This window comes from Oncorhynchus mykiss, chromosome 17 (genome assembly GCF_013265735.2).
Source record: "Oncorhynchus mykiss isolate Arlee chromosome 17, USDA_OmykA_1.1, whole genome shotgun sequence".
Classification (NCBI taxonomy): Eukaryota; Metazoa; Chordata; class Actinopteri; order Salmoniformes; family Salmonidae; genus Oncorhynchus; species Oncorhynchus mykiss.
In genome coordinates, this window is record NC_048581.1 from 36,667,288 (window position 1) to 36,687,036 (window position 19,749).

At 40.4% G+C, this 19,749-nt stretch overlaps 2 protein-coding genes across 5 annotated transcripts; one reads left to right on the top strand and one right to left on the bottom strand.

Moving 5' to 3' along the window:
* The first annotated feature begins 3,490 nt into the window (after nucleotides 1–3,490).
* Nucleotides 3,491–9,459, top strand: if6 (Eukaryotic translation initiation factor 6). 4 transcript variants are annotated; one of them, XM_021567427.2, is made up of 7 exons: nucleotides 3,491–3,601; nucleotides 3,995–4,132; nucleotides 4,917–5,002; nucleotides 6,730–6,905; nucleotides 7,292–7,468; nucleotides 7,698–7,879; nucleotides 9,122–9,459. In XM_021567427.2, the coding sequence occupies exons 2-7, from the start codon at nucleotides 4,026–4,028 to the stop codon at nucleotides 9,129–9,131; spliced, it is 738 nt and encodes a 245-aa protein (XP_021423102.1). In that variant the 5' UTR covers nucleotides 3,491–3,601; nucleotides 3,995–4,025; the 3' UTR covers nucleotides 9,132–9,459.
* A 4,287-nt stretch (nucleotides 9,460–13,746) lies between these two features.
* dynlrb1 (dynein, light chain, roadblock-type 1) lies at nucleotides 13,747–19,312 on the bottom strand. Its single transcript, XM_021568355.2, has 4 exons — nucleotides 19,161–19,312; nucleotides 15,322–15,397; nucleotides 14,976–15,143; nucleotides 13,747–14,188 (listed from the first exon to the last, which is right to left on the bottom strand). The coding sequence occupies exons 1-4, from the start codon at nucleotides 19,161–19,163 to the stop codon at nucleotides 14,145–14,147; spliced, it is 291 nt and encodes a 96-aa protein (XP_021424030.1). The 5' UTR covers nucleotides 19,164–19,312; the 3' UTR covers nucleotides 13,747–14,144.
* Between the last annotated feature and the right edge of the window lie 437 nt (nucleotides 19,313–19,749).

Here is a 19,749-nt window from a genome sequence, read left to right on the forward strand (position 1 = left end):
TTAGCCCCACCCATCTCCTTGCATTCAGAGCACACACTTGACTCTCTGGCCGATGATTTGTTTACCTCTGGATAACATGAAAACAGCTCTGCTGGCAACAGTTTCATTATGCTTTTTTGCAGACTTTTACTGACACCGGCCATATTCAACAGGTGTTGTACACTAGACATGTAGCTAGGCTACCTAGATAAACAATTAACCTAGCAAGGTAAACAACATGTAAGATCGCACACATCACGTCACGCCACCTAACGTTAGCTAGGGAGCCAGCCAGCTAACACTAGCTAACAGTACACTTTAGCTTGACATGAAACCACTTTCTAAATAATGCCATATATTCCATTTTTTTTTTTTTAAATAGTCAACTTAAAGGGAAGAATGATGTAAGATGCAAACCTGGTATTCCAACTGATTATAGGCTACTAAAGCCAACAACTTACTGCTGCGCCATGGAGTTTTGCTGAAAAAGTGGAGAGAAAAAAATGTATATCTGATCAATTATTGCTTACCAGCAGATAATGAAGCTCTGAGTAATGAACCGTTTTTGGCAGAATTTGGTGACAGCACTGAAGCCCTCAGAAAGCCTTGGTTTCCAATCACTAATAAACACTAGCGCTGCAGTTACACAACCTGACTACAGAAACACTCAACTCTGAGATAAAGCCATTCTGAAAAACCAAAACCATCAAATTCTACACTCAGGTAATTTGTTCCTGCCAAAAGTCTCTGACTTGAACAAACCAAGGGACAACCTGTAACCCCTCTGATTCTAAACAAAGAGCCTGACTTCCTTCACTAGGCCCATGGTCACAAGCAACAAGCTCCATCTGATATGTAAGCAACAATGTGAGACTTGGAGCAGCCACCACCAGGGACAAGTGAATATCGACCACAACTTCAGCACACTCACATGTTCCACTAACATCTCTTTGTTTCAGCCCTAAGCACTCACTGGAGGGGCACAGTTAGCCATAGCTGCTTCACTTTGACTTTCAGAGAACCTAATGAGACCCATCTCACTTCCCCTGAGCCTCAGTGTTAATCACACCAGCATTACCAACAGGGAAAATGGATAGGATAGGACAGGATATGCATATTATTGGTAGATTTGGATAGAAAACACTGAAGTTTATAAAACTGTTTGAATGATGTCTGTGAGTATAACAGAACTTATTTGGCAGGCGAAACCCCGAGGACAAACCAACCAGGATTTTCTTTCTTTTGAGGTCACTCTCTTTTCAATGGGGTTTCAATGGGAATCTAGAATTCTAAGGCAGTTGCTTACAGTTCCTATCACTTCCACTGGATGTCAACAGTCTTTAGAAATTGGTTGATGTTTTTCCTTTGAGAAATTAAGAAGTATACATAGACTTTTGATTGTCTTTATTAAGACATCCTCTAAATCAAATTTCAGCCAGCCTGAACTGCCTGCCTGCCCTCCCGACCCCCACCAGTCATGTCAATAACTCAACTCACCCAACACAATTTCCTTCTCAGTTCACACCTTTAAAAAAGTCATTCCCAAGGGAAAGGTTTGGAAACAAAAACAAAATCCCACTGACCTGTTCACCGGATGTGCTACCTTGTCCCAGTCCTGCTGTTTTGGACCCTCTCTGCCGCACCTGCTGTCTCTAACGCTGAATGATCGGCTATGAAAAGCCAACTGACATTTACTCCTAAGGTGCTGACCTGCTGCACCCTCTACAACCACTGTGATTATTATTATCTGACCCTGCAGGTTACCTATGAACGTTTGAACATCTTGGTCCCATGTTTTGTTATAGTCTCCACCCGGCACAGCCAGAAGAGGACTGACCACACCTCCGAGCCAGGTTCCTCTCTAGGTTTCTTCCTAGGTTCTGGCCTTTCTAGGGAGTTTTTCCTAGCCACCGTGCTTCTATATCTGCATTGCTTGCCGTTTGGGGTTTTAGGCTGGGTTTCTGTACAGCACTTTGTGACATCGGCTGATGTAAAAAGGGCTTTATGAATAAATTTGATTGATTTGATTGACTTACACCTCAAATATACATTAACACACAGAAACAGCAAATCCTCCATATAATTAATCTCATAGGACTAATAATACTGTAGAGCTGTTTTAACTTGCACACAATACAGCTGGGTCGCCCCGTACTGTCTCTAGGTGTCCACCACCCTGCAGCACCCCAACCCAACACACCCCACTCAGCTTTAGGATCTTAATGAAGCATTTATTATTGGTTTCGGGTGTGTTAGGCCAAGGCCAGAGTGACAACCCACAGGAGAGAAGTCCGCCAGGGCCAGGACTGAGCAGCCAGGGATTGCCTAAATGGGTATCTCCCCTGATGTGGGCATGTTTTCAATACACTCCTTTCTTTAGTTGTACTGTATTCCATATAAGGCATCCATACCTTATGAAAGTTGCACAGTACACCCTTAATCTTGTAATAAACCAAATCTAGTGATACATAACATATAAATTAGCATTTTGCTACACCCGCAATAACATCTGCTAAATATGTGTATGCAACCAATAACATTTTATTTGATTTATCTGAAACAAGTTAATTTGATGGAAACACATCTGTGGTGGGAAAATTTGATTTAAAAAAAATATTTGTATGAAAGTCTGTCGCCAACTGGATGGAAACCTAGCTATTGATGTATAAAAAAAACTATGTTTGTCTAGATGCACCATGATGGATAAAATGTATAGTACACCGGATGTATAGCCTACACCGGACAGAACACCTATAATTACCATATAATATATTTAAAAAATCTAAATCAGTCATTTACTCTTCATTGCTCGGTAAAGGTAAAGGGGTAGGTAAATCAGAGGTACAAATGGCAACAATGTTGGAAAATGCAACAATGTTTTGAAAATTACAAAATGATAGAATTGAGGGTCAAGGACCGGAATGTTCGGTAGTGGAAAGACATAGGAAGAAGAGAGATCATGATACAGAAAGTGTCTAGTAAAGAAAGTCAAAGTAGGAAGCAAGAGTATTTGGAGTGGAAAGTGGTGATAGTGTTGGATGAGACCACACCCTATCCGACTAACTAATGCAGTAGAGAAAGAGGTAGGTGAAGTGAAATGAGCTCGGTTCATTGGAAATGGTAGATTGTTAATATTGTGTGGTAGCCAGGCTCAGCAAGATAAGATTTCTAAAAATGGAAAAGCTTAATGGGAAGAATATTAAAAGCCATGTCCCCGGTGCTTATGCTAGATTGAGGGGAGTCATCACTGGGGTCCCAGTATCAATGTCCACAGTTGATATTACAGAAAATGTGATTGGAGGGAGAGTGAGTGAATGAGGCCAAAAGGTTGATCAGTAGTAAAGAGGGTTAAAGAAGTGAAAGCTTATCAGTGATGCAGAAGTTTGAGAAAGTCTTGCCAGGAAAAGTTTGGGATTTATTTGGTTTTGAATTTTATTTTCATGAAAGTACAGAAATTGGCTGATCATGATTGAACGTACATTCCAGGACAGTAGGTGGCGGCATGCACTTTAAACGTTTGTTTGCAGACCGCCATAGAAGAAGACATAAACGTAGACGTTTAAGTGAACACGTGTGGGGAAAGGAAGGGATCCACGCTTGCGGAGTGGTCACACGTAAGTAGGTAAAGTTCTTGTTATTTACGTTATCCGATATGTCGAAAAGATCTGGTGACTATTTAAACGTAGGTATATAGCTATAGTTTGTATTGGTACTAGCCAGTGATACTGGATTTTCTTAAAACGTTGGTTAGCAAACGTTACTCAATTTGAGGCAACTTCCAGCTAGCCACTCGGCTAGCTAGCTAAACTAATGTATCGCTTCGTAATATATTGCAAGGAAACATGGTAGTTGTCATGTTTGTATGTGCCATTGTAGTGATATAGCCATCATTTTATAAGATTTGTCAGTCTGGGCTAACTGATGCCTAGCTCGCTTGGCTAGTACTAATAGCTAGGCTTGACTAGTAGTAACTTGTTAAGTGCGTAATCTTCACATCCATTGTATTTTGTTTAAGAAACGTACTGCCTCAACTGTAAAACTTCAACATGGCTGTCAGGGCATCTTTCGAGAAGAACAACGAAATAGGCTGCTTCGCCAAATTAACAAACACATACTGCCTAGTTGCAATTGGCGGGTCAGAGAACTTCTACAGGTAAGATCTCTTATCGAGACGTGCATCTACGTGCGGTTGACCATGAACGTTAGCTACGTTGGTATCCCGTCGCGGAACGCTATATTCCAGTACCCCGTTACCAGGCCTTTAACGTTTTTGCAACGAAAACTAGTTTTGTATTGGACCGATTCAGATAGGCCCCTCTCGGTTTGGTTCTTAAACAGTTTCAGTTACAAGATGTAATGAATAAGTGTTTCCGAAAAAAGCTTCCTGTCACCGAATCCGGAAAGCTTTTACCTCCCAGTACGGGTTGTAAAATGTGAACCACTACAAATAAACGTTTATATCTACATTTTCCAAAGCTCACTCCCTAGTAGGTACTCGGTGGTAGTTGCCAAGCGGGATTACCGCGTGATCCGAGATGGTGATGCAGTATGGAGATCGTTGAGTTCTGGAAAAGTTGTATTTCAATGTTTGTTCATTTTAGTGGTTCACACATTTAACCTCTACTGACTGGGAAAGCATTCCGGATTATGCACATGCTTTTGACGGGAAACGATTTTTTGAAGGCGCGATTGTCTACCATTGTGCCCTTGAGTAAGGCACTTAAACCCCATAAATAGCTGCACTGTGTCTAACCCAGTATTCTTCTAACTGTCTGTCTAATTGGGGCCTGAAAACAGAGCATATGAGTAATTTTCATTAATGGACAAGTAAAGTTGTATTGAAAGCTTACATACAGTAATGTCAGCCTGCTCTGGGGAGTGTTTGTTATTTAAAAAAATCTGCGGTGTTGTCATGTTAACATGCAATTTATGATTAGTGTCTTCGAAGGCGAGTTGTCCGAAACCATCCCAGTTGTACATGCCTCAATAGCAGGATGTCGGATAATTGGAAGAATGTGTGTGGGTGAGTATGGCTCTGTAATAGATCAACGTTGTACGTCAAACAGCTATCCTCTGCAAGTGCACAAAGAAACGTCATCAGTTCAACAGGAGAATGGAATACTTAATTCACATGTGAGTTCCAAATATCTGGAACGGTCGCACAAGCGTGAGGTTTTTTTCTGCTTGTGATGACAATGCACTCAACTGTTCCAAAATGTGATTGTTACGCAGTATGACGGTTAACCTGTGCTGCCCTCAAAACAAGGCACACAGCCTATAGATAATTAGCAGGCAATTTCAAATATTTTAACGGTTTGAGTTGAGGTGTTCTTCCTCATTAATTCACATAAGAAGTAGCCCATTTCACTGTTGCGGACAATTTGTTTGAGACTAATTCTCTCTTTGACAAGAGCCCATGCACTTACCCAGTGTTTCCCTGGATCAAGTATGAAGACATTGCACATCTCTAGTCAGAACAGGCCTTCCAAACTTTTCCCCCTGCTGCATGGTTTTCTTTACAAATAACTTATGGTTATGCTTGTGTTCCTATCAAGATGCCTTATTTTCAGTATATCGTGTTGTCTTATCTACTGTCTTATACCATATGTATGGATCAAATCAAATTTTATTTGTCACATACACATGGTTAGCAGATGTTAATGCGAGTGTAGCGAAATGCACAAGCATTTCATGCAATCATCATGCATTCCAATTCTTGTATAGATTGTAATAGACACGTGTGTGTGATACTTTTTAGAAGGCTGTACTGACTATGACAAACTAAGCTGTGTGGTGCCATGTTTGACATCATACAATGCGTTCTGGTTGTCACGTAAGCATCTGTCAGACCAAATGAGCTTAAGGGATAGTTCACTTGACTGACTTATGGTGCGTTCAAGACAACTGGGAACTGAAAAATACGAGGTGCAATCATGTCAGTGATTTTCAGGTCAGAAAGAGGCCTGAGTTGGATAACCGCTCAAATCGTTTTTTTCCCCAGTTGGAGCTCGGTTTGAGTTCCCAGTTTTGAACGCAACATCAGATTGCAACTATGGTATCTCAGGGTTGCCAGCTCAGACCCCTCTTTTCTTTAGCGTATAAACTTCTTTGACCCACATTTTTTGTTAAATCCCCCCATCGTAGTTATTTCCTGCATCATCCCCACGATACCTTCCTCCATGTACTTAAACCCTCCTGAAATGATTTCATCCCTGTTTTATCATTCGTGCTACGGCTCGGCAGTAGGCTTGTATTTGGGGTGATGATCTGTGGGGTGATTAAAAAAATTAAGAGCCTCACACTCTAGGTGCTCAGATGTAATAATTTAATAACCAATGTTTCGACAGACAAGCGGTCTTCATATAGCTTGTCTGACTCAACTTTGGTTATTAGGTTAAGTTATTGCATCTGAGCTCCTAGAGTGTGTGGTTCCATGTGATGAGTGGATGATGAATTTCACATTTTTTACAATAAGGTGAAATTGAGGAATAAAGTTGTTGAGGACCTCAGAACATTGTTCAGATGCTTTTCAGATGCGAATGTTGCTTCATACGTTCCAATCACATATTTGCGATGGTACGCTGCAGGGACCGGACCACTTAACAATGATCACATATGTGATCGTATGCGTCAGAGTTAATTATGCTTTATTTAATAGATTAATACTGTACTTGATATTTTATAAATGATTTAGGTAAATGACTTGTGATAAATTAACGACTACTTTTACCTTGTAACTTTGCTCACCAGGGAATCGTCATGGGCTCCTGGTGCCCAACAACACCACGGACCAAGAGCTGCAGCACATTAGGAATTGTCTCCCAGGCGCAGTGAAGATCCAGAGGGTAGAGGAGAGACTCTCAGCACTGGGGAATGTCATTGCCTGTAATGACTATGTGGCTCTGGTGCATCCTGATCTGGACAGGGTGAGGGGCAACGATGTCTAAATATTGTCTTGGACTAGTAAAAGTTGAGTGGATAACTAGTCTGACTAGCTGCTATGTAACTTCTGATGAATTAAGGTATATTTCCCTTGTTTGTATTTGATGAGCACTCCACTTTCAAAAGCAAATATTTAGCAGGTTAAATTTATACAAAAAAAATTGTATTGTAAATGTTACATTGAGTTTTATCAGAACAACCATTCATTGGAGAATACTGCAAACTTTGCCTTATCCAGCCACATTTAAAACCTTAACATTAGAGTCCATAATCATTTTCATGATTACTCAAACTGAAATGATTTCAAATGCCCATCCCTAGGACATTGTCTGACGTAGGGGATGTTAACACATTTCCCATCTTGGTTTAGGAGACAGAGGAGATCCTGGCAGACAGTCTGAAGGTAGAGGTGTTTCGTCAGACAGTAGCAGAGCAAGTTCTAGTGGGGAGCTACTGTGCCTTCAGCAATCAGGGGGGACTGGTACACCCCAAGACCTCCATAGAAGACCAGGATGAGCTCTCCTCCCTTCTCCAAGTGCCTCTGGTGGTTAGTGTTCATGGTGCTACTTAAGCTCATTTCTACTTAGTCCCTGTCCCATAATATTTAAGTAGATCTAAATACATCTGATACATATAAGCAATGTAGTAATACAGCTACCTTGCCCCCTGATTGGTTATTCTCAGATCTACTGAAGTGCACGGGGGGGGGGGCACGGCACGGCACATTGCATCAAGTTGGTGATTAGTGCCTAACTCTCCCTCTCCGTACTCCACAGGCAGGAACGGTGAACCGTGGTAGCGAGGTCATCGCTGCGGGGATGGTGGTAAACGACTGGTGTGCCTTCACTGGGCTGGACACCACCAGCACAGAGCTGTCTGTCATCGAGAGTGTGTTCAGACTGAGCGAGTCTCAGCCTAGCGCCATCGCTACCACAATGAGAGACTCTCTAATTGACAGGTGAGTGATCACTTCTGACAACATGAAACTCGGTTATTATAGGCTCTGTCCAGGAGGTACCTTAAATTATTATTTTGTTTACCGGGAGAATAAGTTATCAGATGACAGAAGTGGAAAGCTATTGGCTGGCAGCCACAGTAGATGAGCTTGCAAGGTGTTTTTTGCAAAAACAATGCATGGCCATTTGTTTATCAATAGAAACAAATGTAGCCAGCTACATTTCCTAATGTTTTGCTTAAGTTAATCTTAAATTTTACCTCTGAGAAAAAAGCTACATCAGTCATAGCACTGGCTGCTGATAGAATTTCTGTTTGTCAATTCTCATCAAAGTGGAGAAGCACAAAATTAGTCTTGACTTGCTAGTAACTGGATGAATAAGGGGATGGGGTATCATATTGTAAGCTTTGTGCAGTGTTTGAGAAGTCAAGGCCCTTTGAAGGAGTTCTACACAGCTGCCACTCTTGATTTCTTTGCCTTTTTTCTCCATTCTCTGCCGTCTGCTCCTTCCTCCTCTCCGAGCATACAGGCCCGTTGCCCGAGCGTTGTACACATGCTGCTTCAGAGCAGACAAGCACGTCAACTTTGTGCAAATGAACAATGTCTCCCGTTCACATTCGCTTGTAGATGATCTAAACTCAACAAAAGTTACATTTGGTAGCGCTCCTACATAGGCAATCCAGCTCAGTTGTATATCTTAGCAATTCATTTATTTTCATTTGTGCTCATTAGTATATTTAGCTAGCAGCCTCACTGGAAATTTGCTTTTACTAGTCCTAATTTTATTAGCATTCTGGTAAAGTGCCCAATGGTCTTCACATTTTGGCGCCCCCTTGTATACTAAACTGGGAATCCCGTAAATGGGAGGATGGTATGAAAATCTGGAAACTGCCCAACCCTATGAAATACTGTGAGTGATTTTATGAAAGACTAATAGACCCAAATTGAGTAAACATTGGCAGTTTATTACATCACTTTTTTCACATGGTCTTGAGCCTAAAGTTTGGGAACCCCTGTCCTACAGAAGTTACGGCCAATGACATAGCAAATCACCTTTGTAAACCCTTTATTTGTATGGTTATTTTTTGAATGCGCAGAAAAGTCTGAAGCCATTTTGCTCAACATTACTGTATTTATAGTTAGGACATTGTTTTTCAACGCATTAAGATGTTCATGGAGATTTACTAGAGCCTTTGACATACAATACTGTGGGCCCATTTTATAATATTTCATTTTATTTTCCAGCCTCGCATAAGATGCCATTCTACCTTGAAAGGTTTGAGGTACCTCTAGGGGGGAAAAACTGCTGCAGAATGCAAGAAGCTGGACATTTCTCCCGATATGGTTAAACCTTCAATGTTTATTGGAATTTTGTATGGAATATCAATGCTAGACTTCATAATTCCTTAAATCTACTTATGTTCTGGCAATATTAAATCATGAGTTTACTGTAAACAGTGACAATGTTAGTTTTAATGTTCCATATGTGAAGCGGGATATGTACATTACAGTAAAGCCACGCATGGCAAACTGTTGATGTGGGGATTTTTGGAATGTACAATAAATGGATTACCCTTTAACACGTTGCATTTATCACAATCTGTTTCTAATCATCAAATTGTTCGTACCTACTTTGTATTTACGTGACACCTGTAAACCAAATTGCATTCATGGCTCAAGTAATCTTTATTGGCAAAAGGTTTATTTGTAGGGATGCTGCTTGAATTTATACACAATTGATGATTTTACCCACAGTTTCAAACAATTAACATTTTAATAAACTTCAAGTTATCTATTGTGTAAAGTCAAAACATGTTAGGTATGTAGTAGTGCGTCAAAGCCCTTATTTCAAAAGTCAATTTACCAAAGGCATATGGAGGCAGTCATTGTTAAATTCAGAACTTAGTCTTACATAAATTTATGCTTTGCTTGTTTCCACTACTAAATACTAGCCTTCTATTACAATTTAACTAGGCAAGTCTTATTTGCGCCACCCTATGGGACTCCCAATCATGGCCGGATGTGATGCTGGCTGTTATGGATGTTCACCTTGCCCATGGAACCAGTCAGCTACCCCAGACTGTTGTGATTCAAAAGGTGACACTACTGAATAAGCCTTCATCACAATTATTTTTGATTATAACAGTACTTTTACAATAGAGGGGAGAACCTAAACAGCCATTGCTTGATTAGCCTATGGTAGCATTCCTTGTGTAGTTTGCCAACGGTGCAATTTAATTAAATGTAACGTTCGTAAGCTGTATCAATATTGGGGAACACTCAAGATCACTTGTTTTAGGCAATAACACAACTGTGAGTAAAAAGGTCTTACAAAAGACGACCCTAAAAATGTAATATTTAGTTTGTCCTTTATTGATTTCTATTAACCTTTAATTAGGCAAGTCAGCTAAGAAAACTCTTTACATGTCAAAGTTTGGCATTTGAGATGACTTGTACTGGATGCAGCTCTGCAGTGTCACTAGCTGGCACAGCCACCACACCGCTAACCTTATTTACGATAATGCCAATTTTGACTCTGCAGCTGGCCCATTAGCGATAACTGCTCAGTTCTGACTTCAGGGCAAAACTCATGACTAATGTGAAACTGCTCCAAAGATAAAATAGGGGCCAAGATCACTAAAGAAAAAAAGAATCCTAATGTACCTCCAACCAATCTTACTAAGTTTTAATTAGGAGGAAAGGGGGAGGGTGCACATAGCATTCCTGTTTACTAGTGTCATGAAAAGTTGCAGTTATGGTGTCTGTTTAATGACCCTTAAGTGGAACTCAAACCATCCACGGAGAGGGGAAAAAGAGAACACATAGCTGGGCAAGACCTACCTCTACCCAACCTCACCTCCCTCTTGCTCACCCCTTCCCCCTTTCTCTGCCGAGACTTCCCTCTCTCCCTAGCAGCCGAAGGTCTCCTGAGAGGCGTAGACCAGTAGAGAAAGCCATCCTCGTCGCACTCCTGCACGTAGATCTCAGATGAGTGTGGAGACACTCACCATGCTGTGCTGGTTGACCAGGAGGAAGGTGGCCTGCGTGAGGTTGAGCTGTGTCTGTATGGGGGGGGGGGTCAGGGCTGGTCACTACACCATATTTGCATTCATTAGGGCACAAGAGTAAAACATTTTAACTGAAAATTAACAATGTTCAGGTAGTCCATCCCAGTGCCTGTTGAATATGACCCATATTTTAAATTAAACCAACTGGAGGTGTTGCAGGGTTTGTATTCTGAAGCAAGCATAAAGCAGATATACACTGAACAAAAATATAAAACTCAACACCTAAAGTGCTGGTCCCATGTTTCATATGCACAAAAATCTTCTCTCATTTGGCTCCCAAGTGGATGTGTTTGTCTGGAAGCAAGATGGTGTCAGTGATGTGGCTGGTTTTCTTTTTGTAATCGGTGATTGTAGACCCTGCCACATATGTCTGAGCCGTTGAATTGCGCTCTATACAAACATTTCGCTCGTTTGATTGCCTTGGAGGGAATAACTACAACTTTACATGGTTAAATGCGTTGGTTTGCGCTTTCAGTTTTGCGCAAATGCCACCATCTATCCATGGTTTCTGGTTAGGATAGGTTTTAATAGTCACAGTGGGTACAACATCTTCTATGCACTTCCATAAACTCAGTCACCGAATCGGCGTATAAAATCAATATTATTCCGAGGCTACCCGGAACATCTCAGTCCGCATGATCAAAACAATGTTGAAGCGTGGATTCCGATAGGTCAGACCAGCGTTGAATAGTCCTTGTCACGGGTACATCCTGTTTGAGTTTCTGCCTATAGGAAGGGAGGAGTAAAATGTAGTCATGGTTGGATGTGCCAAAGGGAGGGCGGAAGTTACTGTAGCAGTGATCCAGCGTTTTGCCAGCACGAGTACTACAATCAATATGCTGATAGAATTTAGGTGGCAAATTCGTGTAATTATGCCTTATCTCCCTTGAAGAACTAGTCAAATGATTTACTCAGACAGCCCTGCAGCATTCTTACCCAGGCTAGCTAAATAGAATATATATATATATATTTTTGTATCTTTATTTAACTAGGCAAGTCAGTTAAGAACAAATTCTTATTTACAATGACGGCCTACCAAAACACAAAAGGCCTCCTGCAGGGACAGGAGCTGGGATTAAAAATGGTGGAAAAAATGTAATAGGGCAAAAAAAACATCACGACAAGAGAGACACCACAACACTACATATAAGATAGACCAAAGACAACATAGCATGGCAGCAACATAGGATGACAAGACAGTATGGGGAGCACAGAGATAACAACATTGTCTGGATGGCTGCTACAGCCTGACTAGAGATGAGATGATGACTTTAAGGAATGAAAAATCAAAACTAAGTAATATACACCATTGAAATAGTATAATTTCATAGTAATTTCCTATTTGTCTACCCAATGTGGGCCTGACAAGAGACAAATGGGATATTTTCAATGTTTTTGCAATTTATTGTTCGCTCTTCTGGGCTTTAAAATGCGCAAAAATCATTTTAAAATGTCATTATTTTCAATATATACATATATATATATATATATATATATTTTTTTTTTACCGAAACGACCTAAAAATCCCTACTCGCTCAGCACTAGCTTTTACTTTTATAGGCCTGATTGTAAATTACATCATTATATCCTATCAGTAGTCCCTCCTGGATTTCGACATTTTTTGTGATTTCTGCGGCCAAAAATGCTTCCCCCCCCCCCCCCCCCGTTAATTTCATAAAGCAATCAAAAGTAATGTTCTCAGTTTTAAGACGATTTTAAACAGAATACAAAAAAACAATTAGAAACATCTAAAAGTGCTCAATGTTGTTTATTTTCCTTAACTTAATTTTCCTTAGCTGTCATAATCCACTCAGACCTCTCCATCAGGTTTGGGGCTTGCTATCAACACGAGATGCATCTCTCGCAAAAAAAAATCTGAAAGGGTCGTAAAGAGTATTGTGGTTATGTACTATTCCATTTGTAAAAAAAAATCCTGTGCTTTCGTGATCCGTATTAAGTTTTAGTTTAAAAGGCAAAGTTGCACTCAGTGCTTTGAGCAGCGCTCTCCATAGTTAGTAGGGTGTTCGGCACTAAGGCCAAGGTTAGCCGAGTAAAAGTTTGAGTAAAACGCCACTCACCTTGATTCTTTCAGCGCTTGTCAGTCTTCCCTGCTACCACTTCAGTCATGGTGATTTTCCGCTGCTGTGGGAACTGTCAAGACATTTTCATATGATTTGCTGATTCGAAGGGACTGTTGATTGTCGACTTTCTCTAGTTTCCAAAAACATTTGGAAATTGTTTCGCAGTCGTTAGACGTCATTTTTGTTGACAAATGAGTGATTTCTGTTCATTGTACTGCCTGTCCAGCCATCAACTATCACCCATCTTCGCACGTGAATACACTGACAGGCCAGGGTGGAAACACTTTGTTGACGTGAGGTTAGATTGGGCCATTTTCCACGGTAACAGTGAAGTAATTGGTCAAAATTACGAACCCGCTTTTGATTGGACCCTTTTATTCGCTAAACGTGCAGCGATTAGTCAAAATTGCGAGCTCTCGCATAATATGCGCTGATTGGTTGATTTTTGCATGTAATTATGCAGTTGCGGAAGTTCTTAGTGTATGAGAAATACAATTATTTAGTGGACTGCAGGAATGTGTACTCCCAATAATTCAAGGCTTCTAGACTGATAAGAAGTCCTGTGATATGCACGGAGGAGAACGAAGAAATCCTGGGTGATGGAAAAGTACATCTTTGTGGAAGGGAGGGGGTGAGAGCTCAGGATATAAGTGGACACTGCATTGATTTATTCTGTTGTCATCTTTGCTGAATAAACATTTGAAATGTCACCGAGTTTAGACTCTTTTGTATGATAAATGTTTATTGTATAGATCTTATCCTTACAAGGTACCAACATGAAATGAAGCAGATGATGCTCAACGTTTACAAAGAATATTGTTAAAACCTATTGGATTCAAAAAATAAATAAGTGAAAGTTTCAAATGGTTTCGCCCCAAAATGACAGTCAACGATCCTTCAATAAGGTTATGTGCCAATAAAGAGTGTTTCAGACAGGGGAGATGGAACTGCAATGATGATCAAACATGAACATACATATATCAACCCACCCATGATGATATGAATCAAGCTTCCAAAAGCTTATTGTACAACTTATCATTTTGCTAAAACAATAGAATAAACATTTGGCCATTAAATAGAAAAAACTAATACAGCAAAGAGATGGTGTAGGTGATCCTCTCAGTCTGAAGGGTTCTGAATGACAATGAGGAAATAGTCTTTATCTGTAGGGGAAAGCAAAAGGAGTATTATCCTAAACAAATATACACTGAACAAAAATAGAAAACGCAACATGCAACAATTTCAAAGATTTTACTGACTTAAAGTTCATATAAGTAAATAAGTCAATTTAAATAAATTAATTAGGCCCTAATCTATGGATTTCACATGACTGAGAATACAGATATGCAGCAACTTCGCACAGCCGTTGAGTGGGACAACATTCCACAGGCCACAATCAAATGCTTGATCAACTCCTTGCGAAGGAGGTGTGTCGCACTACATGAGGCAAATAGTGGTCACACCAGACACTTACTGGTTTTCTGATGCATGCAACTACCTTTTTTAAAGTTACTGTATTCTGTGACCAACATATACTATCTGTATTCCCATATATTTCAATTGACTGATTTTCTTATATAATCTGTAATTCAGAAAAATCTTTGATATGGTTGCATGTTGTATAATTTTTTTAAATCAACCCTTTTTTCCAATTTTGATATTGACACTGCACTGTTGAGGAAGAGCTTGCAAGTAAGAATTTCACTGTACTGTTTACACCTGCTGTATCCTGTGCACGTGACAAATACAAGTTGATTTGAAAACCCTAATCTTAACTTTCTACAGATTCTAAACATGTATGTAATGTCAGTGTCCTCTACAACAAATTACTAATACTGCAGCATTGCATTTGACAAAATTCAACATCCAAGCAAAATGTGGGGGTAATGCAACTACAGGGGACACTGATGTTCAAAAGCCATGCTATGTGTGACAATCATTGTGAGTTACCTGGAGCAATCATAATCTCATTCTTCTTGGAGCGGACCCTGAGGAAGGTGAGGTCATTCTGGGGGTCAATGTCCCTAACTGTGGTACGTGCCTTCATCACTAACTGGTGAATGAGTCCAGCATACTGCACTGTGCTGGAGTTGTCAAGGGTGGTCTTGATAGGGATGCCTGGAGAATGTCAGAGGGGAATGCAGAGGGAACCATTGTGCATTGAGTCTGTGGGAGATCATTGCAGTCTTAAATACATTTGAAAGAAACTTAATTGTGCCATGATTTACCATAAAAGGATATTATTAATGGAATAGCTAACCAGTTTAAACTATGGTAATCATTGCATTAGGCTTACCTTCAGCATTGACAATGATGATTCCTTGCACCCCTTTTTGACCCTGAATTCTCTTGAGGGTTTCCTCTACCTCAGCCTAAAAGACAGCAGTTATTTTTAAATATAATTTAAAAATCACACTTCCCTTAAGTTAAAAGCATGATCATCAAGATTGCAACAAGACAGGAAGGAAGAGAAGAAAGAAGAAGAAAAAAAACTGTAGCTAGCTAGCCAGTGACTAGTTGGCTAACGTTAGCAGAACAACAACTTCAAAGTGACAAAGTATTAGACTGGAGTGGTTGCTAAGCAGTTAATCTACTGTTTGTAGGGTTAGTTAGCTAAGTTAAAATGATTTCCCTTTGTATTTAATTTACCTTTGACTATTGGATGTTCTTTGAGGCACTACAGTATTGCCAGCCTAATCTCAGGAGTTGATAGGCTTGAAGTCATAAACAGCACTGTGCTTCAAGCATTGCGAAGAGCTGCTGGCAAACGCAGGAAAGTGCTGTTTGAATGAATGCTTACGAGCATGCTGCTGCCTATCACCGCTCAGACTGCTCTATCAAATCAGACAATATAATAAACACAGAGAAATACGAGCCTTACACAGAACCCAAACAGGCTGCGTGCGTGCATACATTTATTTTGTCCCCCCACACCAAATGCGATCACGACACACAGGTTAAAATATCAAAACAAACTCTGAACCAATTATATTAATTTGGGGACAGGTCGAAAAGCATTAAACATTTATGGCAATTTAGCTAGTTAGCTTGCTAGCTAATTTATCCTATTTAGCTAGCTTGCTGTCGCTAGCTAATTTGTCCTGGGATATAAACATTGAGTTGTTATTTTACCTGAAATGCACAAGGTCCTCTACTCCGCCAATTAATCCACACATGAAACGGTCAACCAAATCGTTTCTAGTCATCCCTCTTCCTTCCAGGCCTTTTCTTCTCGACTTTATATTGCGATTGGCAACTTCCATAAATTAGGTGCATTACCGCCACTGACAATGTTCGTCTTTCTGTCACTCACGTGGGTATAACCAATGAGGAGATGGCACGTGGGTACCTGCTTCTATAAACCAATGAGGAGATGGGAGAGGCAGGACTTGATTTCTAAATTCATTTTGCAACGCTCGTGCATGCGACGCAAGCGGTGAAATCAGCCTGTTAGGACATACATAATATGGTCAAATCCGGAAACTATCATATCTTTCAGTGAAATACGGAACCGTTCCGTATTTTATAGAACGGGTGGCATCCCTAAGGATAAATATTGCTGTTACAATGCACAACCTTCAATGTCATGTCACAATTATGTAAAATTCTGCCAAATTAATTACGGTCTTTGTTAGAAAGAAATGGTCTTCACACACACGAGCCAGGTGGTCCAAACTGCTGCATATACCCTGACAATTTCCCTGGTTAATATTGCCTGCTAACATTAATTTATTTTTAACTAAATATGCAGGTTTAAAAAAATATATACTTGTGTATTGATTTTAAGGAAAGCATTGATGTTTATGGTTAGGTACATTGGTGCAACGACAGTGCTTTTTTCACTAATGCGCTTGTTAAATCATCACCCGTAGGTGATCACATCACCTGTGATTCGATGATAAATTAACAGGCATTGCATTGATTATATTCAACGCAGGACAAGCTAGTGTAACGGATGTGAAACGGCTAGCTTAGTTAGCAGTGCGCGCTAAATAGCGTTTCAATCGGTGACGTCACTTGCTCTGAGACCTTGAAGTAGTAGTTCCCCTTGCAAGGGCCGTGGCTTTTGTGGAGCGATGGGTAACAATGCTTCGTGGGTGACTGTTGTTGATGTGTGCAGAGGGTCCCTGGTTCACACCCAGGTATGGGCGAGGGGACGGTTTAAAGTTATACTGTTACACTAGTTAAACTATTAATATCAACCATGTGTAGTTAACTAGTGATTATGTTAAGATTGATTGTTTTTTTTATAAGATAAGTTGCTAGCTAACATTACATTTATATTGGCTCCTTGCTGCACGCGCGTAAAAGGTGGTCAGCCTGCCACACAGGCACCTCCGTGGAGTGCAATATAATCGGTGTCCAAAAATGCCGATTACCAATTGTTCTGAGAACTTGAAATTGGGCCTAATTAATCGGCCATTCCGATTAATTGGTCGACCTCTAATTTATGTAGTCATGCTACCCCATGCAAGTATCTGCAAAACACATGACCCTATGTATGTATGTATGCATGTATGTATGTGTGTGTGTGAGGGGAGACAACTGGGTGAAAAGGTTGCCTCAGTCTGTTTTGCAGATACATTGCACTCCACGAGGTGCCTGTGTGGCAGGCTGACTACCTGTTATGCGAGTGCAGCCAAGGTAAGGTGCTAGCTAGCATTAAACTTATCTTAACAATCAATCTTAACTATACATGGTCGATGATATTACTAGCTTATCTAGCTTGTCCTGCGTTGCATATAATTGATTCCGGTGCCTTTTAATTTATCATTGAATCACAGCCTACTTCGCCAAACGGGCAATTTAACAAGCGCATTCACGAAAAAAGCACTGTCGTTGCACCAATGTGTACCTAACCATAAACATCAAAGCCTTTCTTAAAATCAATACACAAGTACATATTTTTAAACCTGCATATTTAGTTAATATTGCCTGCTAACATGAATTTCTTTTAACTAGGGAAATTGTGTCACTTCTCTTGCGTTCATTGCACAGAGTCAGGGTATATGCAACAGTTTGGGCCGCCTGGCTCGATGCGAATTAATTTGCTAGAATTTTACATAATTATGACATAACAGAAGTAGGGTTGCCACCCGTTAACGTATTTCACTGAAAGAATAAACGTTTTGTTTTCGAAATGATAGTTTCCGGATTTGACTATTGACCTAAGGCTCGTATTTCTGTGTTATTATATTATAATTAGGTCTATGATTTGATAGAGCAGTCTGACTGAGCGGTGCTAGGCAGCAGCAGTAAGCATTCATTCAAAAAGCACTTTCCTGAATTTGCCAGCAGCTCTTCGCTGTGCTTCAAGCATTGAACTGTTTATGACTTCAAGCCTATCAACTCCCGAGATTAGGCTGGCAATACTAAAGTACCTATTAAAAACATCCAATAGTCAAAGGTATATGAAATACAAATGGTAGAGAGAAACAGTCCTATAATAACTACAACCTAAAACGTCTTACCTAGGAATATTGAAGACCCGTGTTAAAAATAACCACCAGCTTTTCGCGATTACTTCAAAACTAAGGCAGGCAGCTGAGACATATGGTAATATAATGGAACTGGGCTCCATGACGGATGCAATGAACTACTTATTAGAAAAAAGTAGTTAATGTCATATGTCCAGCCTACGGAGGTGACAAACACTGCAGCTATGTAACAAGCCCTCTACAGCAACAAAGGTATTGAGATGAGGGAATATTATGGGTGTGTTCGTAAATTCAAGCTGTCGTGCCAGAGTGCGCTCTGAATTGATCGTAAATTCAGAGCGTTGTCAGATTGGGAATTTGAAGAGAGGCCAAATCACGACGTCAGTTTTCAAATCAAAAAGTCGGAGCTATTGAAAAATACGAGTTTCCGACTTGGAATTCCGAAGTGGTTGACCGTTCAAAACCTTCTCCCATTCGGAGTTAATTTTGCACAAGTTCCTAGTTGTTTTGAACGCGGCATTTGCCTTCTGCTATTCTACGAAAATAATTTTCGCCACCAGCGTCGAAGCCAAGCTAACTAGCTATGGCAACGCCCAGCATCATATAGCCTATATAGCTAGCTAAATACTTAGCGTTATAAGAAACTATAAAAAGCATGTGAATGTCAAGGTATTCACATAATATACAATGCACTTGCCATTTTGGGGGCGAGGTTGTAACTTGCGTCCAAGAAATGTAGCTATTTAACCAGAATTCCGCTAACTGCCAAAAGACAGAGGTTCGTGTCGTCAGACAACTCCACAACCGTTCATGCGCACTTTTCTACTGTTGTTTAGTTTTTTGGCACTAGGCATCCAACGTTATGGTGCAGCATTACCGCCACCTATTGCACTGGAGTGTGGGCCACAGACAGGGTGGAAGTAAATCCTACAGTACATGCCAGGCCCGTTTCTCTTAAAAATATAAATTATTTGAGACTGTATCTAGTGTCCTACTCAGTATGCTCTTTCAACTCAATTCCTGTATCCCCTTCTCCCTCATACTGGATCTGTCTCTCTCTTTCCCTATGATACTGCCCACACTGTATCAGCACATGCACTGTCTCTCTTTCCTGGTAGTAATCAACCTTTCTGTTGGATGATTTCCTATCACATTTAATGTCTTATTCAACTGTCTGTGTCCCACCCTTATCCTTGTAAAGATGGCCTCCGCTCTTATATCTCTTCCTTCCATCCTCCCCGACTTTACTCTGTACTTCAAAAAGACACCTGACTTAGTGTCTCTGT

Coding starts and splice junctions, on each gene's coding strand:
- if6 (XM_021567427.2), top strand. CDS start 4,026: ATGGCTGTCAGGGCATCTTTCGAGAAGAACAACGAAATAGGCTGCTTC. Junction 5,003..6,729: donor AATTGGAAGAATGTGTGTGG/GTGAGTATGGCT, acceptor TTTGCTCACCAG/GGAATCGTCATGGGCTCCTG. Junction 7,469..7,697: donor TTCTCCAAGTGCCTCTGGTG/GTTAGTGTTCAT, acceptor CGTACTCCACAG/GCAGGAACGGTGAACCGTGG.
- dynlrb1 (XM_021568355.2), bottom strand. Junction 15,144..15,321: donor CATCATTGTCAATGCTGAAG/GTAAGCCTAATG, acceptor GACATTCTCCAG/GCATCCCTATCAAGACCACC. Junction 14,189..14,975: donor TGAGATTATGATTGCTCCAG/GTAACTCACAAT, acceptor TTTCCCCTACAG/ATAAAGACTATTTCCTCATT.